This window comes from Carcharhinus amblyrhynchos, chromosome 7 (genome assembly GCF_965287045.1).
Source record: "Carcharhinus amblyrhynchos chromosome 7, sCarAmb.v2.hapA, whole genome shotgun sequence".
NCBI lineage: Eukaryota > Metazoa > Chordata > Chondrichthyes > Carcharhiniformes > Carcharhinidae > Carcharhinus > Carcharhinus amblyrhynchos.
The window spans coordinates 21,295,657-21,320,784 of record NC_137330.1 but is presented as its reverse complement, the minus strand read 5'-3'; the positions used below and the strand labels follow the sequence as shown (position 1 = coordinate 21,320,784).

Sequence of the window (25,128 nt, the reverse complement as noted above, 5' to 3'; positions counted from 1 at the left end):
CCACTGCTGTAATCAAAAACTATAATGTATAACATTATCATCCTAGAACTGCTGTTTCCTGAGTGTAAAATTGTCCTGATAGCCTTAATACTATTTGAATGGCAGCCACTTTGAGGAAGATGTGGACACTGATTCCTTAATGGTGCTGTGTTATGCTTTAAAGATAATGAACTGAAAACAAAACGTGATTTAGAGATTGTTTTGCTTTGTTTGTCCTTTACCCACTTCCCTAATTATCTGTTAAGAAGTTATCTATTGGAGAGTTGAGGTAAATGCAGGGGAGGTGAGTTACTTAGCAAAAATGGTGCTTTCCAAACTCCAGCTCTGATGTTAAATGTAGTTACAAATATTCCTTTGCCTCTTGGTAGAAAGGTTGAGCTGTAGAGAAGCAGTTTCTCAGTTGAGCTTTGTTTTGGCTCAGAATAATTTCCTGCAAATTTTCATGGTATTCATTTTGACCTCTGATAGTTATGGCTGTGTAGTAGCCTAACATTGCTTTACTCTCTATCACATAATCGGTTTTCACTGTCACTCACTGTCACTGATGTGTGTTCTGCAATAATCTTTTATAGAGTGAAATTCCTATCGATAGTTTTCATGTGAAATTTGACCTGAGTTTTAAAAAAAGAGATATTCTTTTATATACTTCCACTGACTTTTTTCTTTTTGCTAAATTTATCTCTATTTTTTAAAAAATTGCACCTCCAAAATGTTATTGAGTGCAGTTCATTCACACGTATTGTTCCATCTGTTTTATTATCTGCTCTTCTTCAACAGTGGCTGTTCCCATTATCCACCATCCTAACTTCTGTCACAAATCCCAGTTTGTACCACGAAACGTACCAGACCATGCTGTGCTCTCGGGACATGTCCCAGTCAATTCCACTGTCTCTGTCACCTGTCACTTGTCTAACCTCTGGATCACACATTCGTTTCTCTCCCATTGCCCCATGTAACTACTACATGACCTCTAACCTCTCTCGCAGTCTCCACTCCCTGTACATTAAGGTGAGAAGCTGGTCAGTAATGCTTTGATGTGTTTTCTTTTGTCTGACTGTAATCGTTGCACTCAACGGAGTTGAGTTTTACACAGGTGTATTATTAAGTGAAGAAATAACATGCATTTAAAAAAAGCACAAGATGTGGACATTGCTGGCAAGGCCAGCAGTTATTGTCAATTTCAAGTTGTACTTAAGAAGCTGGTGGTGAGCCGTTGTCTTGGATACAACTTAATGGCTTGCTAGGCCATTTCAAAAGATGGTTCAGCGTCAATCCCATTGCTTTGTGAGTCTGGAGTCTGGAGTCAGGCCAGGGTAAAGTTTGCTTCCCTAAAGAACATTAGTGAACCAGTTTGGCAGTTTCAGGATTTTATTATTAAATCTAACTTTTTAATCATAGAATTGTGTAACTATTTAAATTTAAATTCCCCATTTGAAAGATTTGTGCTGATAACACTTTAGGTCATTCATCTATTACATGTCCAGTCACTAAACCATTTTGAAATTTTCTTTCTCGCTAATTTTTTCCTTGTAATACAAGAAACTTCATGAAGGATTTAATTTCTTTTTTCTTTGAAAATTGTTGCAACACTTGCAGTGGATACATGACTGTATATGGTGTTGCATATTTCAACATTTTATATCCATATTATGGGTTTGAGGTTATGAGGACGGGAGATGGCACTTGAAAAGCAAGATTTTCTTCAATGCACTAATGATAGCAAGTAAAAATCAGTGGATGCATGAAGCTCAGAGTAAACAGAAAAAATAACCCTATTCAGTATGTTTTACTCCTCGATTTTGTATCGCATTTGTTACAAACCTGTTAGAGACTGTTAACAGTTAAAGAAGGTTTTTTTTTGTTTTTATTCCAATTCAATCCAATCAATTCCAATTCAGAGTCTCAACAAGTTGAGACATTTCCAATCCAAGCTGACAAGACAGGGCTCTCACCTCCTGTCTTGGGGTTGATCTACATGATCCAAGCTGATTGGCATGTAGGCATAGCTCCTCCTCCAAGGCTTGATCTCATTTGCATCTTAGCCAAAAGGCCAAGATGCTGCTTTTAAAAATTGCTTCATATGAAGCTGAAATGTAACCTAATGCCTTTGACCAAGTACAGCATGTCGATACTACACTTGATCTTAGCCAAGGGAAAGAAGTACACCTCAAGATTCCATATTTTTAAAAACTAAACAAATATTACGGTATATAAACCAGAAATTAAACAATCACTACTATGCTATAGCTTGTAAAGATTTAAGTATAATTCCAGTTTTGCTTCACACCACCCCCAAGTTCATTCATTTCTTCTCTGGACCAAATCAAGGTAAACCTCAGCTATCTGGAATTCACTCTGATTTCTCTTCAGTGTTTCAGCTATTCTCCAAAATATCATGGGGTCCTTCCAGTGGCTTTTGGCTAAGTGACACGCCAACTCTGCCAAAACCTTATGATCCTAGATTCTACAGCTGAAGCATTGCAACGCCTGTGCAGTGGCTGCAAAACATCAGGAAACATCCAATTAGTGTCCAGTAGCTCACTGGCATGGTTTCAAAGAACCCCAACTGCAACTACCTATTGTTGAGGATTACTTCCTTTCGCTTTAGGCTGAACAATTATTCGTCTATTTCTCCCTTACCAACTCTGTATTCAACTGAATACCAGCTCCCATTCACAGGCTGCATCATGGACAAGAGATCTAATCGTTAGCCTACTTCAGATATAGGTCTGGCTTTATCTCTCAATTACCAAGTAGGCGCAAGTTACCTTAGACCCAAAGCTGGCATACTCTCCGAGGTGCTTTCCAAATATCAACCAGTCTCACTTACTGGGTATGTACTAACTAAATTCACAGAGATAAACTCAAAACAAAGAATCTCACTAAGTTCCACCCATCTCCATGGCACTAACATACAAGTCATAGAATCATAGAAACCCTACAGTGCAGAAGAAAGCCATTTGGCCCATCGGGTCTGCATTGACCACAATTCCACCCAGATCCTATCTTCGTAACCCTACGTATTTACCCTGCTAATCCCTGTTACCAAGTAGAAATGCAAATTAACTACTTTAATTTCAAAGATTTCCTTAATTCTTATATAACTTGGATATTTTACTGGAACAGCTGCAGATGTCACGTCCCCAGCTATTTTAGCTAAATAAGCACACCTGTCATTTTCTGATTCTCACCATTTCACTCTGACCTTAACACAGATCAACCGTAACACAAGGTAAATACAAGTTACCTTTTGGATTGTTATTATTCTTAAGTCTGTGTGCTTTTCCAGCCTCGAGATGTTTACCAGATGTTTTTCCCACTGAACTTGTATGTAAAATTAAATTTCAGTGCTTAAAAAACATCTGAATTCTGAAGTTCAACATACAGCATAGTACAGGCCTTTCGGCCCTCGATGTTGTACCGAGCTATGTCCGAATCCAAGATCAAGCGATCTCACTCCCTTTCATTCTGGTGTGTTCCATGTGCCGATCCAATAACTGCTTGAAAGTTCCTAAAGTGTCCGACTCCACTATCACAGCAGGCAGTGCATTCCACACCTCAGCCACTCTGAGTAAAGAATCTACCTCGCACATCCCTCCTATATCTCCCACCATGAACCTTATAGTTATGTCGCCTAGTAACAGCTACATCCACCCGAGGAAATAGAATGGACGTGCAGAGACTATCTTTCCCCGTCATCATCTTATAAGTCTCAATTAAGTCGCTTCTCATTCTCCTCCACTCTAAAAAGAAAAGCCCCAGCTCCCTCAATGTTTCCTCATAAGACCTACCCTCCACACTAGGCAGCATCCTGATAAATCTCCTCTGCACTCTCTCCCCAATGCTTCCACGTCCTTCTTATAGTGAGGTGACCAGAACTGCACACAATATTCCAAATGTGGTCTCACCAAGGTTCTGTATAGTTTCAGCATAACTCCACGACTCTTAAACTCAAACCCCCTGTTAATAAACACTAACGCATTATAAGCCTTCTTCACGGCTCTATCCACTTGAGTGGCAACCTTAAGAGATCGTGGATATGAACCCCAAGATCTCTCTGTTCCTCCACATTCCTCAGAAACCTGCCGTTGACCCTGTATTCCGCATTCATACTTAAGACATTGCAGCAATTCAGTAATCTGTTACACTGCATCATATTGAATGTTGAATAGATTCTTCAAACCTTGTGCTATCATATCGATTCCAGAGACATTCATTGCGGTGGACTTAACGTTATTATTGCATTAAAACCTGCAATAAAACAATTATTTCATTAATTGTGGCTGAAGCATATTTAGATATAATGCCTTTTTCTTACTATGATGTAAAAGTCCAACCATTGTTCACAGTCACAGACTGGAATGTTACCACCATTCAAGCTGGTGGGATTTTCCCATCCCGCTTCAGTGAATGAAGATTTGGCTGGGTGCCAATTTCTCCAACTTTGCTGAAGCAGCAGTGTTTTGCGAATGGCTGCTGACATTGTGCCCATAGAGCTTCACTCAACAGAAAGAGGCTCTTCAGCCCATCGTGTCTGCGCCAGCCATCCAGAACCTATCTAATTTAATGCCATTTTCCTGCATTTGGTCTGTACCCTTGTATGTTATGGTGTTTCACGTGCTCATTTAAATGCTTCTTAAATGTTGTGAGCATTCCCGCCTCTACCACTCTTTCAGGCAATGAGTTCCAGATTTCCACCTTACTCTGGGTGAAAATGTTTTTCCTCAAATCCCTTCTAAATCTCCTGCAGCTTACCTAAAATCTATGACCCCTAGTTATTGACCTCTCTACTGAGGGGTTGTGAAAATATCCAAGACCATTGGATATTTGACAACTGAGGTTTGAAAAGTAGAGAAAAACAAAAGGCAATTCAATATGCAATAGGGAATGGGGAGATGTACAGTGTTCTCCAATGGTAAATTTTGCAAGATTCCATTCTTGGAAGAATTAAACATGGAGGTCAATGCTGTCAATTTTCTGTGCAAGTTTCCCAGTGACCAGTGTGAAATTGGGATGCTGTGCTTTGAACTTGCTGGCCTCTCCTCCCAATTATTCAACTGAGGATCTGTGCTAGGAACCCCTGCTCATAAAATCTATTCTTACAGATCAGAAAAGCCCCACCATCTCTTGGTAGTAACATTGATTGTCATCAAAGTTCTTCGCCTTTAGCAGCTCAAGATGCTGAGCTCCCTACCTGACGGTATTGCGAGAGTAGCTTCATTACTGGAATTGTAGCTTAAAGTTCAAGAATTTGACCCCACACCACCATACGTCAGCTAGGATTGGGAAATAAATGCGGGCCTTTTCAGCAATGTCCACATGTCAAAGAATTTTTTTTTAAGAAATGAAGTTTATTATGTCCTGACTCATGAACAGAATAAAATAGACATTACACTGTTAGAATCTATGAATGAAATACAATATTTTTAAATCTGTTTCCCGTTAAGATTGTTAACCCTGGATACTGCCAGTGAATATCTCCCATGGAGTCTGTTTTTGATTATCTGCTCATGGATTGTGGTCAATGCTGCCCATCCCTAATTTGAGAAGGTGGTAGTGAGCTGCCGGCTTGAGTTTTGATATGTATTCCAAGTCTCTGTTTTGTGTCTTTGTAAAGTGTAGGGCTATCTTGAACAATCAAAATTGTGCAGTCTGATGTTATCCAATCACAGTCCATTTAATACCTCAGAATTGTAGAACTCTAAACCATTTTTCTATTTCTCTATGTTTTGAAAGGAATTCTATTTGGCCTTTAGCAGATATTGTAAGAGAGTTGAGAAATGAATAAAACATGCACCTTACATAAGTAAATATGCTTCAGCTATACACCATCAGGTGTCACTGCAAGATGACTGGAGGCAAAGGGGAAGGAAAGTTAGGAAATTATTTCAATTTGCTTTCAAATGTGGAAGTCAAAAGAAAGATCAGATTGCAGGAAATCTGAAATCAGAATTGAAAATGCTGGGAAGGCACAAGCTAGTGAACATTTTAAAACTAAAAGGTGAAATAATATTGTGGGTCCAATTATGATAAAATATCCAGCTGAAAGTCAGCTCTCTCCTAATAATCCTGAGCCATCTGCACAAATTCAACAATTTTGATTTTGGACATCAAAAGAGAACCCCTGCAGCAATTAAGCTGCACATTGCTATGCGTTTTCTCCAGCTGGCAATAGCTGTTTGGTTCTACAAATAGAATTCTCGTTTCACAGTGCCGATTTAGGGAATGATAACAACTTTGCCATTTCTGCATTTAGTTTCTCGCCAAGTAACCGTGGGATTAGTTGGGAAGTTTACCCAACAATGTTCACATTGCGGTATTGAAAACCATCTACATCTTAGTTGCACAGTGATTGACTGAAAGTATTGACTTCTGGTTGAGGATGCCCTTTAATTCCTTTAAATGTAAATTCCTTTTAATTCCTTTTTAATTCTTAATCCTTTCAAAGGATTTAATTCCTTTTAAAAAAAAGGAATTCTGAAGTAAAGTTATCTCATGTTTCAAAACCTGGTTATAGATAAACTGCAGAAGAGGATCATTGATAATACTATATTTTTTCTTTGTTTCCTTTAATACTTTCTCCTCCCTCAGTGACTGTTAACTAATCGAAAGCTGAAATTCTTCCTTCCTTTGACAATCGACTGACTGAAAATACAAATTGTGGCGACCTGGGATCACTATGTCCTCACTTAACTCATCAGACACGAATTCAACTGTTACTCATTACAATGAAATAAAATGCAAAACCTTTCAGTGCTGGAAATCTACTTTGTAAATTGAGTCAGCAATCTGATCTAAAAATGCAGCTGGGATGAGTAAAGAATACTGTAAAGCCAGCTTAAAATATAACGCTATTATCTGGTAAATTGATTCATTTTGCATTTTATTTTGTTCCAGTTTTTTCTCCCTTTTTTGTATTGTCCTCAGGATGATGCAGCATTAGCTCATCGCCTGAATGAACAAAGTGGTAATTCTTCATGTGACCTTAAATATTGAGCATTGGCAGACTATTCACTGGTACGTGGGGCCCATGGCAGGGGACAGGTGGGACGTCACATCAAACCCTAAGCTAACTTTCATTTCAGTCTTGTTGTATTGTCTAGTCAGGACTGCTAGCTGAGAACTGTATATATTATTGATCCCTCTCACTTGGGATGCTGAAGCTAACTAGGCCACACTGAGTGTAGCTGAGTGCCAAAGATCAGTCAGTACATATCTTGAGTTTTGGATATTTTGACCTGTCTGATATTGTCAGACTGAATGTTGCTGGTGAATGATGCTGTCATCCAGATGGGTGGGACTGCTCTCACCTGATTCCATTCTTATCTATCAAATTGCAGCCAAAGAATATATGCCATGGTTTCTCTTCCTCCTCCTGCTTCTGGTGCTCTCCCATGGATTTATCCTTGGCCCCTTCCTATTTTTCATCTACATCCTGCCCCCTAGGCAATATTGTTTGAAAGGAGAATGTTTGTTTTCAAATACATGCTGACATCACCCTGCTCTGACTCATTACCACCTTTTTTTCTCCTTCGTTATCTTCAAATTATCAAACTGTTCATTCGACATCCAACACAGGGTAAGCAAAATCTCCCCCAATATTGGGAAGACTAAAGCCCCTGCTACAAACATTGTTTCCTAGCCACTGGCCCTAACCCTCCCCAAAACTCTGAGACTGAATCAGACTGTTTGGGTGAGCTATAACTTCAAGGTTGCAAAGAGAAGTTTCCAACACATACGTTTATAATATAACCATTTACTACCTCAGTAACATTGCCTAATCTCATCCAAGCCTTTTTTATGTCAAGAATTGACTATTCTAATACATCTATGGATGGCCTCCCATACTCTATACCCTTTGTGCGATTGAAGTCCTCTAAAACTCTGCTGCCCCTTTCGTAATGTCTACCACATCCTGTTCACCCAACTGCCCCCTTTGCTCATTGACATGCATTGACTCCTGGATAAGCAGTGTCTCAATTTTTAAAATTCCGATCCCTCCATGGGTGGCTAGGAACATGCTGGAGAGTCAAATTTAAAGATAACAAAGACAGAGATCAAGATTCCATTAACCGATGAGATAAAACAGCGTTTGAGCCAAGCAAAGTTATAGAGATGGAAGTGGGCAGCCTTTATGATAGTGTGGCAAGAGTTCAAAAACTCATCTTGTGATCAAATACAATTCCAAGTGCCAAATGATTCTGCAGATCATCATCAACCACTGCATAAAAAACACATCTTGCCTCTGGTTCTTTTGCCATTTACTTTAGTTTTATATATTCTAATTACTGACTTACCAAGTGGAAACTGCTTCTCTCTTATTCACTTAAGATCAGTCATGATTTTGAGCACCGCTATGAAATCTTCCCTTCGTTTTCCCTGCTCTAAGGAGAACAGTAAATGCTTCTCTATCCTCTCCACATGCCTAAAGTATTGTATTCATGTTACCATTCAAGTTAATCTCCTTTGCATTCTTTCTAATTAGCTTCAGTGTCTTGAGTTGGAGCTGAGAGTATTGCCCAAAGTTATTGCTTCTTGATATCTAGTCAGTACTGCTGGAAGGTGTATGTGGAAGTGCCAGACTAATTGGGACACGGTCAGTTCTTCCCACAATTGCCAAATATTCCACTGCTATCATTTTTTGGGCAACCAAGTAGGAAATGTCAAGTTGGGGAAAGAAATTTGGCACTGTGATCAAATCCATGTATCAGTCTGAGACAGGAAGGGAAAATCTTTTCCCTGAACCTTGTGCCCACTGAACTGCAAATCCAAGATATTAGGCTTATTTACTGAGCTGATTTATGTTTGCTGTGATCATAAACATCCACGGAGGCTTTTGCTGGGGAATGAGAGTTTAAGTGCTGCATTCACTCACTCACTCAGTGTGAAGGAACACTGTGTTCTGTATTGCAGTAGGGAAATCCCACCTGTCCCCTGCACTTGTGAAAGTGGCTGTAATTCGGCTTGTAACAACAAAAGACAAAACTGCATGCACAATTCTTAAATTGTAACTGCAAAAAAGGGACTCATCATGAAACATGATTTATGTTGTACTAGCCTAGGCTGCTGTATATATTGTCAGTTTCCTTTAATGTGACTGATTTAATTTGATAGTCTTCGCTTAGTCAATTACTCTTGTTGTTTCAATGTTAATAAGCTTAAAGGAGCAGACTGTAATAAAAGTCATACCCTCCCTAGAACATGCACAAAACATAGCTGGAGCAGTGTCTCACTGTGCCCTCGTGTTTGAAAAATAAGTATTGAATTCCATTCTTTCATTTTTCTGTCATTCTGCATTTGTATATTGTGAAGCCCCGTCACTCAATAACGACAATCCATGAAAACGAAGCTCTGGGCATCGATGAGGTAACGAGTCAATCTGCCTTCATAGAAATTTAGCTTTAATTACTTACATTTTGTTTGCCTGAATACAATCCAATGAATGCCATCTGTTCAGATAGTTTTTGAAGCTTTCAACTTTTCTGTTGTGAAGGCTTAATGTGAAGTGTTGATAAATTGACCTGGAGTTTCTCCTAGGTCAGTGCACATGATGATGCAAATCATGTGCAATGTAAATTGAGTTATTGTGATATGTAATGCTGATTAACAAAGCTAGAAGCTGACCACACCTTGATCACATTAATCACCGTTCCATGTTTGTGGCCCTTTAAGGATACACTTAAGCTTTAACTTTAGATAAAAGGTCACCAAGCACACTCTAAAAACTTTCAGTTATTTGATAAAGTGGAAAAAAATGGTTGTCCAAGGCATCATGGTAGATGTTCCAAGTATGGACATTTTGATAAGATATTTGATAAAGTGCCAGTCGATCCAAAATTGGGTCAGTGATGCAGAGGAAATTGTGGTGTTGTTATTGTAGATATTGTGAATAAACTGTTATAATTAAAGTTTGTGCACAAATACAAGCTAGTGTGTCATCCCTGCGTAGGTCTGACTTTCAGGAAGTGTACAACAGGTGGTGGCAGTTGGCATTTTTCAGCCTGAGAGATAGTGAACACCATTGCAAACTAAGGCTCAGTTTTTGATTAACTACTCTTTTCCAGTGTTGTAATTAACCTAGGCTCAGATATAAGAAACAGAATTTGAAAGTTTGCAGATGACGGACAACTTGCCACAGAAGTAGATAGCAATGGAGAGGATTCTTCAAGATAGGATGTATTCTCACTTGGAAATAAGTGGACATGTTAGTGAGAGGCAATGTGGTTTTGTGAAGGGAAGGTTGTGTCTCACTAACCTGATTGAGTATTTTGAGGAAGTGACAAAGATGATTGATGAGGGTAAGGCAGTGGATGTTGTCTACATGGACTTCAGTAAGGCCTTTGACAAGGTCCCTCATGGCAGACTGGTGCAGAAGATGAAGTCGCATGGGACCACAGGTGAGCTGGCAAGGTGGATACAAAACTAGTTCGGTCAAAGAAAACAGAGGGTAGCAGTTGGAAGGGTGTGTTTCTGAATAGAGGGCTGTGACAAGTGGCATTCCTCAGGGATGAACAGGGCATTTTAATTCTTTATAATCTTCATATAAATAGGAAACTACTCTTTCAATGTTGGCGTCTTGAAGGTAAAACTGTGTCTTATGTAGCACAGGGCGTTCAACTTCAGTATTCCAATTTCATCTCGATTGAGCGGAGCCACATTTCAGTGCCAATCCAGATTTCTCAAGTTGGTGAACATTTTCATAGCAATCCTAACATTAATTTTCTGCTAAAATAAGAGTAGATTTAACTGTTTGGAATTGCAGTTTGAGAAATTAGTGTTTTCTGAATTTTCTGAATTTTATACTCATCGAGCATAGAGGTTTACAGCTTGGAAACAGGCCCTTCGGCCCAACTTGTCCAAGCTGCTCTTTTTTAAACCCCTGAGCTAGTCCCGGTTGCCCGCATTTGGCCCATATCCCACTATATCCATCTTACCCATATAACAGTTAAAAGACAAAATTGTGCCCGCATCTACTGCTACCTCTAGCAGCATGTTCCAGACACTCACCACCCTTTTTGTGAAAAAATTGCCTCTCTGGACCCTTTTGTATCTCTCCCCTCTCACCTTAAACCTATGCCCTCTAGGTTTAGACTTCCGTATCTTTGGGAAAAGATAATGACTATCTATCTGATCTGTGCCCCTCATTATTTTATAGACCTCTATAAGATCACCTCTCAGTCTTCTACGCTCCAGAGAAAAAAGTCCCAGTCTATCCAGCCTCTCCTTGTAACTCAAACCATCAAGTCCCGGTAGCATCCTAGTAAATCTCTTCTGCTTTCTTTCTAGTTTAATAATATCCTTTCTAATATTATGTTATTTCTATAAACAATAATATAAAATTCTATCTATTCCAATTTGAAAAATTAAACTATTCACACAATAAATGATTTGGGGTTGTTTTCGCTGGAAAGAAGGCGGCTAAGAGGGGATCTTATTGAAACATATAAGATGATTAGAGGTTTAGATAGGGTGGATAGTAATAGCCTTTTTCCTCTGATGGAGAAATCTAGCACGAGGGGGCATGGCTTTAAATTAAGGGGGGGTAGTTATAGGACGGATGTCAGAGGTAGGTTCTTTACCCAGAGGGTGGTGAGGGATTGGAATGCCCTGCCAGCTGCAGTTGTAAATGCGCCTAGTTTGGGGGCGTTTAAGAGATCCGTGGATAGGTTTATGGACGAAAAGGGATTGGTTTAGGTTAGTGGGTCATTGTTTTGTAACTGGTCGGCGCAACATCGTGGGCCGAAGGGCCTGTTCTGCGCTGTTATGTTCTATGTTCTATATCTTCAGTTGGTTTGGTTCTAAATGTGCAATGCTTCAACTTGGAGCTGATGTGGAGCACAGTGGGTCATGTTCATTTATTGTTTACAAATTTCACCATCTGCCGAATTCGAACCCGAGTTCTGGGAGCCCCTATTCAAACCCGAGTTCTCAGAAGTTTAGCTGAGTTTCTGAATCTAGTGATAATACCACTCGGCCATCGCCTCCCCTGGTTACTTACCCTACTTATTCTACCATGGTGACAATTTGAATGAAGTTTCTTTTTATGCCACAGGATAGATTTTTGCACTCCGCAGAGGAGTGTTTCAAACAGTGAGGAAATGCAGTGTGGCTTTTATATCTGTTGAAATGAATGATAGAAAATCCTGATGAGTCGACTGACCTTCATCTTTAAATTCATGATGTGTATTTGTGGTTGAACTAAAATTGTCAGGTTTTAAGAAGTGTCTACAATTCATCGCTCATTGATCACATTCAGCTACCAGCCTGATGCCATCTGAATTGGTGGTAAGGAAGTTACAAATTGTCCCAGTGTATCTCGACTGGCGGTTTCAGTTTCAATGAACTCTCCAGGGAAGTGAATGTCCGTGGGTGTGGCAGAGCGAGGGCAGCTTCAGGCTCTAATATAGCACACTGCTTTTGGGAATCGGCCAGCTCATGGGTATTAAGTCAGCACCCCTCAGGAAAGTGGAGGAGGTAATTCATGAACAAGCAACAATTTCACTTCTGCAACAATATACAAACTCATCATCATCATCTGTTGATTCACCAGAAAGAACATTCTGTCTGTGATGGCCCCAGCCCTGAACATTTGAAAGCTAGGTCGCTGGACAGAAAATTACACACAATGTACATGTTTATTAAAAGCAGCTGCCCAACGTGGAAATGAATGATTATGACAAAATGGTCACTGCAATACGCAAGACAAGTTGTTGTCAGCTGCGAGCTTTTCAACTTGATTCTGTGATACAGGCAGGAAATTTTGTCTCCAACCTTGTATTGTGACAAGTACTTAGGGTTTATCCAATACTAAATGTTGGATTAGAGACATTCCACTTAGTTGAGGCAGATTGGACAGCTGTGCTGTCAACAAGTAAATGACCTTTGATGGGAAAGCAGCATTGATAATGTTAATGGATACAGAATTTGCAGCTAAAGGATAATTAAAACTGATGGAACACGTCAGTGCAGTTACGAGCAGTTGGTTTCATTGCCAACAGCAGTGTTAAGATTGTTAACTATTTGTTTGCTTGACACCTTATGTGAATGAAGTTTGGTGGAATAAATATCCACTTTTGAGTTTTTTAATCCGGCACTGAGCACCGTCTCATTTCAGACTTGCTGGTTTGTTAGAGAGACAGTCTGGCAGAGGGGGAAGTTGGAATGGTACTGGATGAACTGTAAATTCACATACCCGCAGTGCCCAAGGCCTGGAAAGTTTCTAGCTCCTGGGACTCATTCCCAGAATGCAGCTTGAACTGCTGCCCAGAATTGGTGCAAATCATTCCCTGGCCAGTGAGAGGGAGCAGGAACTCCAGTGACAGGAGGACATCGTCTGCTGCCCAATGGAATTGTTCCCAGCAGTCAGACAATTTGATTGGAGAAGATAAATAATAGCCATGGTTGTGGATAGTAAATCTTGGGAGGGACAAGCGTAAAGTCTTCCTGTGAGACAAAGGTCACCCTTCTTCCTGGCCCTGAGGCAACAATCAAAAAGAAATTTAAACTTATCTGAGGCTCTTCAGACCCGTGATCCAGCTCATCTGCCTACTTTCCACCTAACTCATCATTTAAGATCGTGCAGCTGGTAATTGAAAAGTTTGACAACATGCACTGGCAGTTCAATGATAAATAATGGGAGGAGGATGAAGTAAATGAATTAAAACCTTCAGGAGATGAGTTTTGGCAATGTGCCTGAAGGCTATTTTGCCTCAACTGAATCTTATCCTCTCCTCAACTAACACCTACAGATGCTCACTTTCAACATAACAATCAGGGGCTGGAACCGTAGCTTATTTTCCTTTCTTCACTATGAGTATGAAGCTAAAGAAGCAGTACAGCTCTGCTCCCCACCAGTTCCCCCCCCAAAGAGAGACAGTTCTTGTTTAAATGGAGAAGCACAGGGGCAATGCACCACTGAATGTTTTGCTCAATTACTTTGAATTGAGGGGCAACACAGTGGCATAGTGTTTAGCACTGCCTCACGGCACCAGGGACCCGGGTTTGATTCCCGGCTTGGGTCACTGCCTGTGTGGAGTTTGCACATTCTCCCCGTGTCTGCAAAGGTTTCCTCCCGGTGCTCCGGTTTCCCCTCTCAATCCAAAGATGTGCAGGTTAGGTACATTGGCCATGCTAAATTCTTCCTCAGTGTACCTGATCAGGCGCCGGAGTGTGGCATGTAGGGGATTTTCATAGTAACTTCATTGCAATGTTAATGTAAGCCTACTTGTAACTAATAAATAAACTTTAAAACGTTAGGGGAAATAACTTTCACTTTCCTTCGTTTTGACTCTTGCAGCTCACTGATATAACAAGAAAACTGAACAGGGATCAGCATCAATGCCAAAAGGATCCTAAGGAGTCAGTCCTGTCAATCACTGATTCTAATCAGGAAGCCTTGGTGATATTGGAAGAGGAGCTGGAGCAAGGAGTTGAAACAAGCTGAGCAAAGGTGTGAAACACTCTTCTTGATACAAAACTTAGTTACTGGGCAGTTATTTGAGATCATGTAACTCAAAATTGGATATTAGCAGAAAGTTGATGCTCTGCATGAAGAAAAATCAAGTTAAGGAAGGACAATTTGCATTCATTAAATCCAGTTCTTTCCTAGGATTTGTGCCCTGGCTACTGTCCAGTTAATTCAGCACACAGCATTTGCTGAGCAAAACCACAAAAACATCTTGCTTCATTTAACCCTTAGGTTGCTCTCTACAAATGATATTAAATAAATTAAACATAATCCTTTAGTTGTAATCTGGGTTTATTATAATCAAAAGTCTGACATGAACTTGTTAAACGTGTAGTTTTCTTTTTCTACTCATCACTCTAGCTAAATTGCAACATTTCAAAGATTCGGCCACCATTTATAAACTTCCTTCCAACACTTCAACCTCAATTAATCCCTGACTCCCCCCGCCCCCATGGAGAGAGAAGATCTGGAGATTAAAGAGTTAAACATAGGAGTGGCAGTAATCCGCTGTAGCCTTTTTTATGGTGGCAGATTGCGGGGTAGACTTAATTAACACATCTCACCTCTCAATCATTACATTTTCCCAGAAACTTCAGGAAATTGTGTTCTCTGTGGCACTGTTTGAGACATTCAATTATAATGTTGCATTCCTCTGTATGCAGGTCCAGATGCATGTTTAGGGGTGCAAAGACAAGTGAGTTGAAGTGTGTTGTTGTTGTGCACCTTTCCAGGGGCCAGGAAATTCAGCAGTGGAAGGGGGTGGGGAGCGGTGGGCAGAAGCTGCTGGCTTTGAAAGTTGTGTGCCTTGGTCAGCTCTCCTTGCGGGCACTGGAGAAACGGGAGTTCTCGCCGTGCCCCTCCAGGAAACATTGGGGCAAAAGTTCAGCTCATCAGCGACTTGCGCCCTCGGCCCTGCTTGCGTCCCTGAGCTGAATTTTGGCTTCAGCTGCCAATGTTTTGTGCTCACCCTATCGAAAAGCTGGCTTGTGTAGGCGGGGCAAGTGAGTTTTTGCACTGAGACCTGTACCTTTCATTCCTGAGACCGTGAGCCCACCTGTAACCTGGCTCTGGCGAGAACTGGCTTCCCGGAAGTGACCTCTTGTTTATTTTGTACATCAGGTCATTGGGCTGGGTTTTCATTCCACCAAGGCAGTGGGTGTGCCGGCAGTTTTGGGGAACGCGCCAGCCTGCTGGCCTCCGGATAAATTTGAAGGAAGGGAGAGGGGCGACTGCCAGTGTGGGCCAGCCAGTTAGGCTAGTTAGAGCGCACTTTTCACATGCGGGTTGGCATTCTCCAGACTGCAGACGGATCTCCAGCTGGTTCCTGGCGGCAGGCTGGGGATGCCACCAATATCTTATTTAAATATCTCCCGTGTCCGGCAGTCACAACTGCAGCCGCAGGCTTTCCTGTGATGGGATTACCACTCCACAATGCTGGCCTGGAGCTGTGACCGTGTTTTATTTTTAAACATTGGAAATTCTCCGGAGGATGCACCTATCTTTTCGTTCTGCCAATTCTGCAGGTGCAGTTGCCGGCATCTAGAGCCTCTCTTTAATTGGGCAAGGTTCCCGGAGCTGGCCGCCTTTTTCAAAATCTTCCTTTGCCAGCATTTCCGGGTTTCCAAATTGGCAATTCCAGATGGTATTAAGACCTTGGGACAAAATCCAGCTCAGTGTATCTGGGCTAATACTTGCAGCTAGGATCATACTTAAGGCAAAGAGTCAAACTATAAATTACAGCAGATTGCTTACAGTATAATACTTTAAAGTATTAAAGTTAGAGTCAGTGGGCTAGAGATTAAAATGTTCTTTACTAGAAGTATTTTTCAATAACATATTTTGTAAAGTGACAAAGTTTGAGTAAAAGTGTATGTAGACCTCCATGACGTGATTGGAAAGATGTATTAAACAAGGTTAAAAGCAAAATACTGCGGATGCTGGAACATAAGAACATAAGAAATAGGAGCAGGAGTAGGCCATCCAGCCCCTCGAGCCTGCCCCGCCATTCAATAAGATCATGGCTGATCTGTCGTGGCTCAGTTCCACATTCCCGCCCTCTCCCGATAACCCTTAATCCCCTCGCTTATCAAAAACCCATCAAACCGCGTCTTAAAAATATTTAGCGAGGCGGCCTCCACCACCTCAACGGGCAGAGAATTCCAGAGATTCACCACCCTTTGAGTGAAGAAGTTCCTCCTCAACTCTGTTCTAAACCGCCCCCCCTTTATCTTGAGGCTGTGCCCCCTAGTCCTACTGTCCTTCTGAGCGGGAAGAGCCTCTCCACCTCTATCCTATCCATCCCATTCATCATCTTATATGTCTCAATGAGATCTCCCCTCATTCTTCTAAACTCTAACGAGTACAAGCCTAGTTTATTCAGCCTCTCCTCATAGCTCAACCCCCTCAACTCCGGTATCAGCCTAGTAAACCTCCTCTGCACTCCCTCCAAGGCCAAAATATCCTTGCGTAAGTGCGGCGACCAAAACTGCACACAGTACTCCAGCTGCGGCCTCACCAATGCCCTGTAAACAGAAAATGCTTTTAAAATCTCAGCAGGGTCTGACAGCATCTTTGGGGAGAGAATAGAGCCAATGTTTCAAGTCTAGATGACCCTTTGTCAGAGCTGAGAGAGGTGCAGGCTCTAATCCCTCCCCACAGATGCTCTCAAATCTGCTGAGATTTTCTGGCATTTTCTGTTTTTGTATTAAACAAGGTTCCTGCTCATTTAATAGGATCTGCATTTCAGAATTAAGCAGGTAATGCAGTCATTTATTCTGAACACAAGTGTTTCCTTTTTGGAGTTTCAGCAGGGTCCTACAGGCTGTGAGGCAACCTGTTAATATTGAGATACGAGGTGTGATTTTCTGGATGTATCAGCCGTTAATGGATATGTCTGGAGCTGAGTGCAGCCATCAGTGATGTATGTTTAAAAGGAGAAATATTGCTCAGTACATGCTCTGAAAATTGGGTCTATTATTTTTCTCTCAAACAATTTCCTTTATAGATAAGACATGAGAGATAATGGGAGTCATTCTCCAGCTTTGCTTTTCAGTCAGAAATTAATATGGTTTCTAATGGTTTCATAGAAATTATAGGCTTGGATGCATTAGTCTTTCAAATAGATACTGTCCATGCCACTAAACAACCTCTCAGATTTGACTAGGACAATTTAGGCTGGCTACCTTACTGCCAGTGACTCTCAGCGAAATTATGGAGAGTGCAGGAGGAAAGAGAATGGCAGGAAAAGTACTCACACCTGTGCAATGGTGACAGAGTGCATTTCTTCTTTGCATGAAAGTAGATGAAAATGTACTTTCGTTGTGAAACCACAGTGATTGTTGAAAAACCTGAGTCCAGCATTAATCGGTTTCTCAGAGAGGCTCTTCAACAGTCATTGCCAGTGGCCATAAGTGTGCTTGGGTCACCAGCCCACCCATCATCCCCAGCTGGTTCTCTGTCTCTCCTGAAGTTGTTCTGCCAGATGAGAAGTTATAAATGTGAGAAATGGAGATTAGGAGCTGGGCCACATTTGTAGATGGTGAACATAAGGCATGGGGTAAAATTATGCAATGGAAATGAGTGTCAGTGTAAGTACTGGCTGCTCAGATGAGGTGTGAGGAGGTGTTTGGAGATGAGGTATTGTTGGTCTAAGGAGTGCTATACAGGTGAATACTGGGAAAGTCACAGCTTGGAATTGGCAGCTGGCAGTACTACACCACTCACCTTTCCTGCTTCAGAGACCTTGGATCCTCATGGGGCACTTCTGATTAGGAGGACCACAATTCTGCTGTTAACTTTCCAGAAGTTGGTCTGTTCCTCCCATCCTTGGGAAACATTACTTCACTGCAGCCCCTCAGATCTCACAGCAAGACCTTCAGGTGAGAGAGAGAATGGCAAGGGCACTGAGAAAAGCCTTCTCAGGCCCTCCTCTCCATTCCTAAGATTCCTACAGCCTCGGGAATCCTTGCCCAGTACAACCACACTGACCTTCGGGTAGAAATCCTTCCTTCGACAGCATCAATTCTGCACACCCTCTTGGGAACAGAGTTGCTTGTTCTGTGGTTCCTTCCTGACCTCCTATAAGTCCCATCATTTTCACTGGAACAATCAGTTGCAAATTCCATCCAATATTTTGGCTGTCTTAAATACTGAACATGGTGCATCCTGGTGAGGGCTGAGTTGGAGGGGAGGGGGCTGGGAGGTGATGGGTGGGTAGCACCAAAGTGTTTTTTTATAAAGGCGTACTGCTGAAGAAGATCTGACATCAAGTGAATTTAGTTCAAACACACCATTTGACAAGTGAACTGCTGCTGGTATCTTGCAATGAGGTAATATTGTTTGGAAATTATGAAAACAATCAAAGATCAGCAGTGAGCTTAATGTTCAGTGTTCTGTCCAAGTGGAAGTCTCTCATTGAATTCCTCGCTGTAAAATCATACAGCGCAGAAAGGAGGCCATTTGACCCATTGTGACTAAGCCAGAATTCCCATGTGGAAACAGGACCTGAGACCACGGTTAATTGGACCAGAGCATGGAAACACAATGTAGTTATTAATTTGAATGGACTAAAAAGGAATTTAAAGATGCTTTACTTCAATTTCTCGTGCAAAGATAAAATCAGAAAGGTGCCACCTAACACTGATTGCATCTCAGCTACTCTGTTTAACAGTGTGCCTCTGTGGGACTTAGTTAAGAACAGGATTATATTTAATTTGAATCCTTGTTTCCTGCCCTCCCCCCACCCCCAGCAGCCAAGTAGTGCTGTTGGACACCAGCAGTTCCCACGCTCAGAAATTTTGATTCCTCAGACTTGTCAAATCCTCCTAGTGCAAACTTTTCCATGTGAAACTTCAGTGTTTCACAAGGAATACCAAGAGAAATCTCTGATTTATCCAATCAATCCAACATTTAAAGCACAACAAGCAAGGGATGCATTATTTGACAGTTGTTGGACATCCTGCATACGCTAATGAGGGACTTAATGCCACTTCAAGGATTTCTCAATAAAATTGGCCACCGCTATGGGACTTTAGGCTTTACAGTGATTGCCTCAGTTTCACCCAAAAAGTAAGATTTTATGTCATTTTCATGAAGTGGGGGAATGTTCCTCTCCATCCCACAGCACTTTAAATGGCTGCTATCTGTGCGCACTCCTATCCCTCCCCCAATCCAATTCACCTCAATAACCCACCTCCCTTATTTACCTGAGATTCAATGAGTTAATGCTCAGGATGGTCCTAGGAAAATCCCTGAATTTCTGGATTTCTGGATTTCTGACTGGTGACTTGCAGGCACTGAGCTGATCTATGTTTTAGTGCTGTTACTGATTGCATTTGACTGTGGATATACCCTAAAATGGGAGAGAGTTGGCAGTGGACTGCCAGAGCCTTTGTATCCACACCCATCAGGAAAGAAAAAAATTAAAATTCAAATTCAATATTTGGGAAGAGGAAGCAGCACAGAGCAGGAGAGAAAAGACCATAAGAACTAGGAGCAGGAGTAGGCCTGGAGCCTGCTCTGCCATTTAATACTATCATGGCTAATCTCATCTCAGCCTCATCTCCACCTTACAGCCCATTCTCCATGACCCTCCATCCCATTACTAATCAAAAATCTGTCTATTTATTCAATGACCCAGCATCCACGTCACTCTGGGGTAGCAAATGCCACAGATTCACAACCCTTTGAAAAAAGTTTCTCCTCATCTCTGTTTTAAATCTGCTACCTCTTATCCTAAAAGTATAACCTTCTGTTGTAGATTGCACCACAAGAGGAAGCATTCATTCTTTGTCTGCTTTGTCAATATCCTTTGTTGGTGGGGTTTTCGAGGTGGTTGGGTACCGTCAGAAATCTCAGACAATACAAGACTCACGAAGCCAATGTCTCAGTTTAAAGATGTGATCTTTATTTTGACCAACGGCCGCTAGGAGAAATCAAAGGGTCAGGGCAGTTCTGAGAAAGAGCAGCTAGACCTCGCCAATGAAATCTGACATACAGTTCAAAACAGATCAATTATAGGTTTTCTTGTCAATTACTCCGGTTACAAGTCAGGTTAGATACTTCAAGGTGTACTATGAAGCTTGCCTGACCTGTAACGTTTTATGATGAATTTGGCTAGGAGGAGCATGAGAGGTTTCACTTCAGGTGTGATTCAATTGACACACGAGGAGCATAATCAAAAACAAAGTTAATTAAAAATGTTGTTAATATGTATAGTAAGACAATTAGCAAGCGCTTTTAACAATTACAGACAAGAAACACAATAACCATGATAGTGTATAACTCTTAATGAATATCTCTAACGTGTTCCAACTAAAGCCAGCATCCAATACACACACCCTCTAAATGTGCACAATACAGCATAGGTTAATGGCCATGTTACAGGAATCCCTTGTGAAGAAATTCGAAGAGGTTGTAGGCAAATCTGTTTCCCAAAACACAGCTTCTTTAATGCAGGATGGCAATAAGCCTCACCTTTAGCTAACTGGTAACAGCCTCAGAACCAAACAAAATAAGAACAGGGAGATAGAGAGACTGCTTCTTAGCTTGCTACTAAACTGCTTTCAGCACCCTCCCCAAAAGAAAACTGAAAGCTCAAAGGAAAGAAAAACCTATCACCTGACTGCCACAGCTGAGCTCCACCCCCAGTGACATCACTGAAGCTGAAAGCTGCATGATGTTTTAAAGAAACTTTTCTTAGATGACACTCCCACTTTTCATTAGTTTTAAATCAATCGTCTTCAATGTACATAAATCAACAGTAATACCTATCATATACCTTAGACAATTACATCTTTCTGGCATAATGGCATTTCATTAGTCCTTAGAATTTGGATGCTAACTTGCTTGGATTAACCTTGCTTATCTTTTCCTTTAGTAATCAGACACCAGCCCCAAAGTTCAAAGGGTGCGTTCCCATGAGTTCCTCTGCAGGTCACTGCCAAACTAGGTCAACACATGGCATGCACTCATCTGGACAGTGAATAAACCCTATTCATGAAATGTGATTAAGTGTTCTGAATATTTTCTCTATTAGAAACACTGCTGATAAAACTTGCATTTTTGCAAAGCTTTAATATTCTCTTAGAATATGGCTTTGCCCTAATGCCCTTTATCATGATGCTTCACCTTTGGCTTAAGTGTACAATGATTCTTAAAATACATTCAAAATATCAGCACATGTGTTTTTAAATCATAATCACCTGTTTAAACCTCTTACTGCATTTCATATGTGTGTAAACTGCTTTCTCGTTATCTTATAAATCTGTTTTAATGCCATTTAACTTAATGCTAGTAGTTCTGTCAATGTCTTAATGTCTAATGATTTAAAAATCTTACTAACTTATTAGGATTTTTCCCCTTACACCTTTTATCATATATCCCTCAATTGGATCTCCCCTCATTCTTCTAAAATCTAAAGAGTATAGCCCAAACTGCTCAATCTTTTTTCATAAGACAAATTCCTCATCTCTGGAATCAATCTAGTGAACCTCCTGTGAACTGCCCCTAATGCCATTATATCCTTCCTCAAATAAAGGGACAAAAACTGTACACAGTACTCCAGATACAGTCTCACTAATGCCTTGAATAGTTGCAACAACACCTCCTTATTATTATTCTCTATTTCTTTAGTTATAAATGCCAAAAGCATAACTTTCCTTATTACCTGCTGTACCTGCATATCAGTTTTTTATGACTCATGTATGAGGACACTCAGATCCCTCTGCACCAAAGCACTCTGAAGTCTCTCTCCACTTAGATAATAAGTTGCATTTTCATTTCTCTGACCAAAATGGATAACCTCACATCTCTCACATGTTAAACTCAATCTGCCACATATCTCCCACTCACCTAACATCTATATCTATTTGTAATAGATATTTTAATGTCATCTGAAAATTTGGCTATAGTACTTTCTATGTCTGTATCCAAGTTATTAATAGAGATGATAAATAGTGGGGGCTCAAGGTCTGAATCCTGTGGTACCCTACTAGTTACATCATGCCAAACAGAAAAAGACCCATTTATTCTGCCTTCTGTCAGTTAACCAGCTATCTAAGCTAATAAATTAGCCCCAACTGCATGTGATCTTACCTTGTGTATCAAACACCTTCTTGAAAGGAGGCAACATAATTGAAACTCATACCAGCCATGCTCCTGTGTATTGGGAAACTGGTCACACAAATGTGTGCATCAGTTTGTGTCTCAGTGTATAGGTGAGAATTCGGGTGTTGTGTTGGCTTGAGTACAATGGAGAGTATGGATGAGAATAGTCACATGCTGAAGATATTTTTGAAGCACTGTTCAGTTGCTTTCAAAAGGTATTAGACTTTCTGTTAGCTACTACAGATCAGCTGCTGACATCGCTCTTTTACATAACCAGAGCTACAATAAATGGTGGATCCACTGAGCAACATAAGTTGAATTCTGATTATCATTAAGCTGAGCTCAACACAATTTGCACAAGTGTTACTGAGCCAAGTTCAGTAAACCCATTGAAAGTGGAAAACTTTTTTTCCCACAAATACATTTATCACTGACATCAGTGTTGGAGGTGCCGTCATTCTGATGAGAGAACTGAAGTTCTGATGGAATTTAGTATCCTCCCCCGGCGAGTTTAGTGGTGATGGGGCTATTTAATCAGTGGGTGAATAGCAGGCGGATGGCAAGAAGGCCCACGGATAGTCTTCCCATTTTGCTGATACTAAGGCCTTTAAGTGGACAATTAATGTGCACATAATGGCCTCATCCTGCTAGTATTAATCCAATGGTAGATGGTGGGGGCACAGTGGGAGTACAAACCCATGTGGATTTCCTTACCAGATCCTGGTGGGGCCAGATGCCTAGCTCAAAAGCATTCAATACTTTATTGGGGGACCCAGCATTGGGAAGGCATCAAGAGCTATACCCCCCTTGCATTTGCTGCTGACTGCCTCTCCCTCCTAACCCCATGCCATGATCCCTAATCTTCAGCTATCCTATGGCCTTGGTCTCGGACCTTGAATGGATTACCAGCAGCAGCCACTTCCTTCCAAGTAGCACTTCTGAGCAATGCAAGTTGCCAGCCTCTGATTGACTGGTAGCTCTTGGCTGGAGGACTTCCATCATGATGTGGAGATGCTGGCGTTGGACTGGGGTAAACACAGTAAGAAGTCTCATAACACCAAGTTAAAGTCCAACAGGTTTATTTGGTAGCAAACGCCACTAGCTTTCGGGACTTTGCCCCTTCATCAGGTGAGTGGGGAGTTCTGATCACAAGTAGAGCATATAAAGGCACACACTCAGTTTACAGAATACTGATTAGAATGCGAGTCTTTACAGCTAATCAAGTCTTAAAGATGCAGACAATGTGAGTGGAGATAGCATTAAGCATAGGTTAAAGAGATGTGTATTGTTTCCAGACAGGACAGTAAGTGAGATGTTGCAAGCCCAATGGGAGTGAAGCAACTGCATTTGTCATTGACCTTGAAAAAAACTTTCCACAAGGTGTAGCAATCAGTGTCATTGGAACTTTCTCTTTACTAACCACATCTGAAACTGGTGCCAAGTCAAGTGGATCTTCAGAGATCCAGTAGCAATGATGTCGTCAAACAAGGCAGGCAGCCAATCACAGACTGTATTTAGATATACTGGGAACATGTGGTTCCCAGTGGTAGATGGCCACATTATCACCAGAGAAACTAACTGTATGGAGCTGAGAGACTGCAGTATGGCAAAAGTGTATAACATGGAGGGGTGGAATAAGTACAAGGGGATGATATTTTTGTTTATTTTTTATAGAATTAAATAAACTGTTGATCTTGATATTAAATTACTAATTGTTTCTGTCTTTCTTTTTCAGGTATAAAAGTGCAACTTGCCAAATGTCATATCATGAAGTAACTTCATCTCCGCTGTATTTAAAAGGGCTTCTTTTATTGTAAATTTGTACTTTTTAAACTCTTAACATTTTATGAAAACTGTAGTGAGTATGCAACGCCATCTGAAGCATAATTCTCTGATGATCATTTGATTTTTTTTGTATATTGAAACCTTTCAAAGTACGCATCTGAGTTGTTACTTATGCACAATGTAATTTTTCAATATTGTCGGTTGTCAATAATCAGTCAGATGTTTCTGTAAGTACAGCAATCAATTAACAGTTGAGACATTTTGCTTCTGTACCTGGCAATTAGTTCTGTTGGAGGCTATTTGGTACATCTGCCACATGTTCCTAGTATATTTGCTTTTGATGGTTTTTAGCCAGGCTCAAAGACATTTTGAAAAACAATAATTTTCATGCCATCAACTCATTAGTAAAGCCATCACCTGATGATTTTAATGGATGTCACATTGTTTTTTCTGTAAGAATGTATGGATTTTTGGATGCTTTTTTGAAAAATAAAGAATGTCAAATTTTATTGATACTATTTTAAAACAAGCTATCTTGAGTTTTGAATTGTTCATTTTTAACAACTTTGACTTAGATAAACTTAATTAGAATAGCAAGTACACATTTCAAAATGTTTTGGTTAGGTATAATGGAAACACAAAATGAAAATTGTTAAATCAAATGAACAATAGACAGGATTTTCTGACCATTCCCACTGCCAGGTATCGCTGAGAGACCCCCTCCACCACCACCGATGCACAGCATTGCAGTGACAGAGGGGGTGAACAAT

The 25,128-nt window shown here is 40.8% G+C and overlaps 1 protein-coding gene across 1 annotated transcript in view; it reads left to right on the top strand.

The window, feature by feature from the left end:
- The window catches only part of lrrc1 (leucine rich repeat containing 1), a 402,129-nt gene extending 377,242 nt beyond the window's left edge, over positions 1-24,887 (top strand). Inside the window, exons 34-36 of the mRNA XM_080192020.1 lie at positions 9,313-9,366; positions 14,297-14,449; positions 24,309-24,887. Coding sequence (XP_080048146.1) covers positions 9,313-9,366; positions 14,297-14,443 — 201 coding nt within the window. The 3' untranslated portion in view covers positions 14,444-14,449; positions 24,309-24,887. The remainder of the gene's footprint in view (positions 1-9,312; positions 9,367-14,296; positions 14,450-24,308) is intronic.
- Positions 24,888-25,128: the final 241 nt, after the last annotated feature.